The sequence below is a fragment of the Lipotes vexillifer genome, unplaced genomic scaffold, assembly GCF_000442215.2.
Source record: "Lipotes vexillifer unplaced genomic scaffold, Lipotes_vexillifer_v1.1 scaffold496, whole genome shotgun sequence".
Classification (NCBI taxonomy): Eukaryota; Metazoa; Chordata; class Mammalia; order Artiodactyla; family Lipotidae; genus Lipotes; species Lipotes vexillifer.
Window position 1 is genome coordinate 3049915 of NW_006786690.1, and position 8217 is coordinate 3058131.

At 48.6% G+C, this 8217-nt stretch overlaps 1 protein-coding gene across 1 annotated transcript in view; it reads right to left on the reverse strand.

Annotated features, from left to right (window-relative positions):
- NIPAL3 (NIPA like domain containing 3) overlaps nucleotides 1–8217 on the reverse strand; it is a 50982-nt gene that overhangs the window by 20811 nt on the left and 21954 nt on the right. Inside the window, exons 3-5 of the mRNA XM_007459155.1 lie at nucleotides 4730–4798; nucleotides 2944–3115; nucleotides 296–355 (exon numbers count right to left, since the gene is read on the reverse strand). Coding sequence (XP_007459217.1) covers nucleotides 296–355; nucleotides 2944–3115; nucleotides 4730–4798 — 301 coding nt within the window. The remainder of the gene's footprint in view (nucleotides 1–295; nucleotides 356–2943; nucleotides 3116–4729; nucleotides 4799–8217) is intronic.

Consider the following 8217-nt stretch of genomic DNA (forward strand, 5'->3'; position numbering starts at 1 on the left):
GAGGGTGCCTTTTCCTGGGCCTCCTAAAATCCCAGCAATAGATGTTCAATAGATATTGATTGAATGGAATAAATGAAAGCCCATTTTTAAAAGTTGCACAGATGGTTCTGATGTGTAGCCAAGTTTGGGAACCACTGCTTAAAAAACCCAGCTGTCAGGAGCCTGATGAGGGTGGGATACAGAACCACACTGGGGAGCGGGAGACAAATGATCTCTACGTTGGGGTGAGCCGGTTTCACAATGAAAAAAAGCACAAGCATAAAATTAAGAACAGAGCTCCAGTCCGCGAACTTACTCAGGAAGTCCTTAGGTTTCCATTTTTCTTTGATGAATATGATTCCTATGATGGCGCTGGCTGTAAAAAAAAAAAAAAAGCACAGGGAGAAGAGCATTGAGGCTGCCATCAGTCAAATGGAGTCCCTTCGCCAGTGCCCTTTGGGTTGGCTCATTTGCGTTGGAGCTTGCCTAAGCTCTCACTCGTGCTCCCAAGAGCTCAGTCTCTTGTTATTAGAAACAGAGGCTCCTCTCTGAGCCTCCCTGAGGATTTCCTACAAGGAACACCGGGGGCTGAATACTTGCTGTGTGACAGGCAACTTACACAAGTTATTTCTGGCGTGTTTGCTCTTTGAGGTGGGCACTGTTATGATTCCATGTGGAAAATGGGGACACTGAAGCTGAGAGAGGGAAAGGACCCGCTCAAGACCATGCAGCTGGCGAGGAAAGGCTGGGCTCAAACCTAGGACTGTTGGAGGCCAGGGCTCTTGCTCCTTCAGAAGGCAATGCCTACCTCTCACATTTCCCCCCCTGGTTCTTTTCTTTTCACTCCCTGACTCTTCCACGTTTGCAGATGTACTCAAACTTGCTTGTGACTGTCCTAAAGGATGGGGCTGGCATTCACCGTGAACAGACCTGGGTTACTATCTCAGGTCTGCCTCCTCTGGCTGGGTAACCTGGGTAGGTAACTTCACCTGAGAGTCAGTCTCCTAGTCTCTGAAATCGTGTGCTGGATCCAGCCTTCAACAGCTTGCTGAGGGTTAATAGTCAGGAAACCATTGGTAGCTTGGAATCAGCGACAGTGTGGGTATTTACACCCTTTACATCAGAAACATTAAAAATCAGGTCTTTTTCTTCCACTTTTCTGTCCCTTCCCATCTTCCCTCCCTCCCTCCACCTCCTCTTTCTTTTCTTTTTCTTCTTCTCTCATTCTCTCGAGTTGGTTTATCAGCACATCACTGAAAATACCTACTTCTCAGAGTCATAGGGGTAATTAAATGAGATAATATATGCAAATCACTTAGTACATGCTCAATAACTGAGTAATTATTATTACTATTAAAGTACCTGGAACAGTAACTAATAAGTAATAGGTACCCAATAAATGGTGATTATTATTTTTTTAATATTATTTTTCACTTGTTCACTTAAGAAATTCTAAGAGCCCCTTAATTTCTAGGGGATGATATGTGAAGTCCCATCATTATAATTCAGCCCATTTTTAAGAATTTGGTTATTTGATCCTTATTAAAATTCAAAGACTAAGATTTAAAGTACTTAGTCATTCAGTCACATATTCCTCATTGTCAATAAAGGTTCTGAGAGCCCTTTGGTTAGATGAGCAATGGGCAGAGGACAAAGCTAAATACCTATTGGGGCTGGGCAACAACAAAGATGTAGAAAGCGGGCCAGATGTAAGACAGTAGAGAGAAGCTGAGACTACGGCAGACGACTTGCCTCAACTAAAGGCACTCAAATGATATTTTGAAATGATACTGGGTGGGAAAGGACACAGCATGCCTGAGGACCTCAGTCATCTTGTAGGCTGCCTGAGGACCTCAGTCATCTTGTAGGCTGCCTGTTTACCAACCCTGGTCAAGAAAAAGAGGGGCTTTCAATAAATAGGATCAGGGAAAGCAAATAGATCTCCGCTCCTCTGCCAACTCCTAGTAATTGGTAATGACTGCCTGAAGCTCTGAGAATTCTGAGGGCCCATCCAGGATCACTATGATTGATTAGTGATATCTGCCTTGGGTACTGCAGGGGCACATAAATGCCATGCATATGCCATCCCTGGTATTGAAGAGGCCCTCTTAATTCCAGGAGGATTAAGACTCAGAATAGGATTTTCTCCTTTAAGAGCAGAGATGAGCTTCTCGGCACTGTAATGCTTACCAGCAGGATGGAAGGAAACATTTCAAAGCAAGTTCACTGTCCCTGCTCCTATGTACAAAAAACTACTGTCCACTAAATCTACTAACATCTTTTACTTAAGAAGAATTTTTTTTCTAATTCTATTTTATTTGTGACTTCATGGACATTAAGACTCCTTTGTCTTCCAGTTGGTTCAAACGTTCTGAAACACTGGTTCAGTGATTACAGAAATCATAGAAAAATGGCAGATGAGAAAGTTAGTGGTGTTTTAAAAATGGTATCAGTTGATGTAAAAAGATCAGAGAATAAGCTGAATGTGCATTACTTAGAGGTGCGAAATACCTGAACTCTGAAAGCTTAGTTTATCTTGACGGTGTTAGGATGAATGTGTCAAGGTTTATCTTCCTTCTGCAGTAGAAATAAAAAGCAATTCTGATAAACTTTCCAAATCTTAAACAGATTCTGGAGGCAGACAGCCAGTTTGCATCCCAGCCCTGCTTCTCGCTAGCTGTGTGATTTGGGGAAAGTAACTTCACCACTCTGTGCCTCGGTTTCCTCATCTGTAAAATGGGGATAATAACAGTATCTCCCTCAAAAGGCTGCCAGGAGGATTAGAAGAATCACTATCTGTAAAGTGCTTAGAGCAAGTCCTGCTGAGTATGAAGCCCTTTGTAAGTGTTAGGTATTACTAGCAAAGCAAAAGCTGGTTTGGTGAGTCTCTTTGATACTGGTGGTGACCTGCTCACAGAGGTGTGCAAGTCCCAAGGGAGGGGCGGGGTAGGAGCTGGGTCTTACCTATCACGGAGACGGCACTGAGGGGCACAATCAGCGAGAGCGGGGCGAAGGCGTAGGAGGCAAACACGCCCAGCTCGCCCAGCAGCATCAGGAACAGGCCCAGCCACCATGTCTTGGTCTTGAAATAGGCCCGAGGGTCCTTGGAGCCCGCAAGGCGGATGTGACAGTACTTCTAGAAATCCGAGAAAGAATGCGATTTGTCCAGATCTCCAGGAAAAAGATGCTAAGATGCACGAATCCTAAATCCACTCCCTACTTTTAAAAATAGTTTGGGGAGACCTGTCAAGTTTTTGTGGAGTTCTGACTCAGAGAAGAGTAAAGCAGTAGTGATCTAAATCTTAGGTTGCTATTCTGAGACAGTAGTTCTCAAATTGGCTGGGAAGCCTTAAATTCCCTGGGAAGCTTTGAAAAACTTTACGTGCCTGGGCCTCATCCTCAGCGGGGAGATGTGCGTGGGGCCTGGAAATGTGCATTTCTGATGCACATCACAGGCAACGAGCAGTCTGGGGTGGGAGCCATGATCTAAGGACCCCCACTTTAGCCTGGCCCTTAGGTTGACTTTTCCTTGTAATAGCAATACCCAGGAGTCCCTGTGTTCAGTGTGCCCACTTGGATACACTCCTTTCTGTAGAGATGCTGGCTGCTCTGCTGGGCAGTCCTGTGGGTGCAAGTGGACCCTGCCCTCCCTCGGGTGGATACTTGGCCCAAGCATGGACAATATTCCTGGTTCTGGACATGTGAACTTGGGACACAGACCCTGAGGCAGTGACTTAGGAAAGCCAGAAAGGCATGTTGACTTAGAGGGTCAAGGCTGCCATGTGGGGAGGATCTTGACGAGGGCTGCACAGAAGCAGATGCATAAGCAGAGGTGCTGGTCTGCAGAGAGAAGAGAGGGAACCACATAAGGAGCTGAGGGACCATGCAGCCTCGGAAACACACAGAAACACACACGTGTGTGTATGTGGAAGCAGAGTGTTCATGTGCCTGCTCCAGAGGGGCAGAGTGGCTCGCCAAAGCTGGAAGCCGTGCAGCGCCGGGGGAAAGCACTGGCCAGTGTGCTGTGGGATTTGTCCTGCTGGCAGGTGTCAAGTCTGGGACTGGGTTTCCCAGAAGCAGTCCCTGAAACAAGGGCTGGGAGCAGGGAGTTGATTTGGGAGGTGATTCCAGGAAGCGTAAGTCAGGGAGTGGGAAAGTGAGACAGGGAAGGGCGGAGGACCAGTGAAGGGTGCTTTCACGGTGAGTTAGTGTTTTGGGCAACTGGGGCTCAGTCCCTCTGAGAAACCCTGTGAACTCCCCTCAGAACCATCCTACCCAAGGACGGGGGCCTGGAACATTTATCCACTGACTCTCATCCCCCACTGGTTGAAGGCTGCCCCGGGGCATTAACAACGGCCACCAGCACCCAACACACACAGCTGGCTTCACAGCTGCACCTGCAGCCAGTGGGGCCAGTTCCCATGGTGTCGTCAACTGGCTCTAAACCACAGCTGCCTGTGAGCTCAACTAGGCCGAGGAGTTATGGGGCAGGGCGTAGACAGCAGCTGCTCCAAGGCACCCCCAGAGACTTTTAAGTAACGGAGAGCACTGTCTTCATAGTTGAGGGGTGATGGGGGATGAAGCGGGGGCAAAGAATCAAGAGAGATTCTGGAACAACCTAAAAGGTATTGTCCCAGCCCTGGGATGGAATAGGCAATGTCCCACAGAGAGGAGGCAGCTGGGCCTGCACCAGATACCCTGGCTATTGGCTGTATCTCTGTCCCAGGCAGTGCTGGTGACTGAAACGTACCTGGAGGTTAAGTGCAATGCTGACCACAAGGTGTCCGAAAATCGCCAGGAGGGCACCGATCAAGTTTTCCTGTAAGGAAAGTTCACAGGAGCAGACATGAGCTGGGCCTAAGCCAAAGGGCCCCAGGACACATTTGAATCCAACTGTTTGTTGTCCCAAAACAAAACCAACAACATCCATCACAAAGCCACGCCCCCCCAGACACTTGGAATTTTTCTACCGGAGTTTACTCTGGCTGCCTTGCTGGTTTACAGAACACGGCCTGCAATGGGACACTACCAGAAAGCACCATCCTTTGTTCTCCAGTCACAAGGACTTGATAAGGCCTAAATCTGCTCTTCCAGTCCCCTAAATGTATTGACTTGGTATGGTCTTGCGCAGAAAAGCAACGTTCAGAAATCAGAATTTACAAAAACACAGGCAGGGATACTATTTGCCATCTAATCAATGGAGTCTTCCTATTCCCAGAGAGGTCTCAATGAGACTCTTTTAAGTGGCAAAGTTGCTTAGGGCACTTTTAATTATTTAATTTATAAAAATTTAATTTACGTCACCTTAAGAATGAGGTTCAGATTCCTTAGCACGGCATTTTTTTTTTTAACTTTATACAATGATTACCAAATGTATATTCACTGTAGAATAATTAGGAAATATAAATGAAAAGAACAATAACGCAAAAAAGATAAAAAGCCACCTGTCACTCTAAAACCCGCAGAGATAGTTACTGCAAACATTTTGGTTTTTGTAAAAAATTTTTTCTGTCCATAAATTTTGATGCCAATGGCAATGTTAATTTATTTTTATTAAAATGTTATAATTTGTTTTATAACCTGTTCCTTTACCTAAGATATGATAAATACATTCTCTTGATAGGCATATCTAATTCACCATTTTTAATAAATGTCAAAATAACTCACCATTTGGATGTGCCATATTTTCTATCATTGCTTCTGTATTATTGGATACTTAGGCTATTTCCTTTTTTAAAAACAATGCTGTGGGGCTTCCCTGGTGGCGCAGTGGTTGAGAGTCCGCCTGCTGATGCAGGTGACACAGGTTTGTGCCCCGGTCCGGAAAGATCCCACGTGCCACGTAGCGGCTGGGCCCCTGAGCCATGGCCGCTGAGCCTGCGCGTCTGGAGCCTGTGCTCCGCAACGGGAGAGGCCATAGCGGTGAGAGGCCCGCGTACCACAAAAAAACCCAAAAAAACAATGCTGTGATCGAACATCCTAGTTCATGCATTTTTAAAAATTTTTAATATGCCTCAGCGTATCTTTTTTTCTTTTAAGAAGATGTTGGGGATAGGAGTTTTATTTATTTATTTATTTATTTTTGCTGTGTTGGGTCTTCGCTTCTGTGTGAGGGCTTTCTCCAGCTGTGGCAAGCGGGGGCCACTCCCCATCGCGGTGCGCGGGCCTCTCACCATCGCGGCCTCCTCTTGTTGCGGAGCACAGGCTCCGGACGCGCGGGCTCAGCAGCCGTGGCTCACGGGCCCAGTTGCTCCGCGGCATGTGGGATCCTCCCAGACCAGGGCTCGAACCCGTATCCCCCGCATTAGCAGGCCCCCAACCACTGCGCCACCAGGGAAGCCCCCTAGTTCATGCATTTTTGTGCATTTATGAGGGTTAATCCCTTGGGATAAATTCTTAGAAGTGGGACTGCTGGGTCAAAGTGTACATGGCCCAGCATTTAAACCACACTATGTTACGTGCTCAACACACCCTCCAGCATTATCCCCGCTAAACACCAAAGGAATGCATCATTTTAACCAAAGAGGAATCCTCTCTTCCCAGCATGGGCTTTCCCAACTCCTCCTTTGCTCAAGAGTCTCCTCCTGGGCTTCCCTGGTGGCGCAGTGGTTGAGAGTCCCCCTGCCGATGCAGGGGACACAGGTTCGTGCCCCGGTCCAGGAAGATCCCACGTGCCGCGGAGCGGCTGGGCCCATGAGCCATGGCCGCTGAGCCTGCGCATTCGGAGCCTGTGCACCGCAATGTGAGAGGCCACGACAGTGGGAGGCCCGCGTATGCCAAAAAAAAAAAAAAAAAAAAAAAAAAAGAGTCCCCTCCCACTGGTGCCCTCCCTTGTGAAATCTGCATGTTCTTCAAGGCCTGGGCCAGGCCCAAGTGAACCAGCAGTGAACATCAAGACAAACTCAGTCCAGTAAAAATTAATTAAAAAAAAAGAGAAAAACTCAGTCCTTCAATCCCTCTGGAAGGACAGATAATCAGCAAGCAGTAAGGGGGATAAAGTCAACCCTCCATCCCGCCTCCTGCCCCCCTCTTCCCTTCCCTCTCCCAGAGTGCTGAGGGCCCATAGAGCTGAGGGGGCCTTCCCAGAGAAGGCGCAGTCACTGTGGGATAGGGCAGGAGGAGGGCAGAGGAGGCCTGCTGATGGAAACCACCGTGGCTGTCCCCGACTTCTCCCCCTCAAGGTGCAGTGCTGCAGCATAAAGGAAAGATGCTGAGCTGGGTGCCCGGAGACCTGGGTTCTGGTCCCAGCTCTGCCACCACGTCGCTACATGGCCTCAGACAAGTCCCTTTCCCCTCACCAGGCTTGTGTGTCCTCTCTGGATGACCTAAGTGCTGGCCCAGACGACTGCTAAGGGCCGCTCCGGCCCTGACCCAAGCTTCTGGTCACAGCCAGACTGCTCAGAGAAACCAAGTGATGATCATGCCAGACAAGAAACCGACCAATTCATTTCACATAAAATAGCTCATTAACTGGAGGTTACTGGGGGCATCTCCTGGGACCCAACGGAGCTGGCTTCCACTGCTTCCCAATACGGCTCTCAGCCTGAGCTGCACTGGCCCGGTCTTTCTCCATCTCCACTGTTTCATGTTTTTTGGTTTCTTTTCAGTTAAACAGAAGCCATGTCCTTCCTGCAGGATCATAGAATCTCAGAGCTAAAAGGGTCACTGGAGGCCAATCAGGCCAGGGTTCCCAGATATGTCAATGGGGTTCCAAGGCAAAAGGCATCATGTGGTTAGATAAGTATGCGAAACGCTGTATCCTCCATCCAGTGCACTGACCCAGTAGAGGCTCTCAGAGGCAGTTTCTCCTTGTCTAGCTCAGGTTTCCCAAACCCATTTGGCTCTAGAGCTCTTAGCTTAGAGTCCATCCACTGGCATCTGTAGTACATCTGCGATTCTCACCAGCCTGACATTTTAATCACTTTCCTCTCCTTCTGGTAACAGCACCCCGATTGTGCTGTGGAGGACTCCCTGCCTTCCCCCTGCCTCCTCATTGGATAGTCCTGTTGGGACTGTCATTCAAAGGGCTCCAGTCTCTTGGGGCTTCCCTGGTGGCGCAGTGATTGAGAGTCCGCCTGCCGATTCAGGGGACACGGGTTCATGCCCCGGTCTGGGAGGATCCCACATGCCGCGGAGGGGCTGGGCCCGTGAGCCACGGCCGCTGAGCCCGCGCGTCCGGAGCCTGTGCTCCGCAACGGGAGAGGCCGCAACAGTGAGAGGCCCGCGTACCGCAAAAAA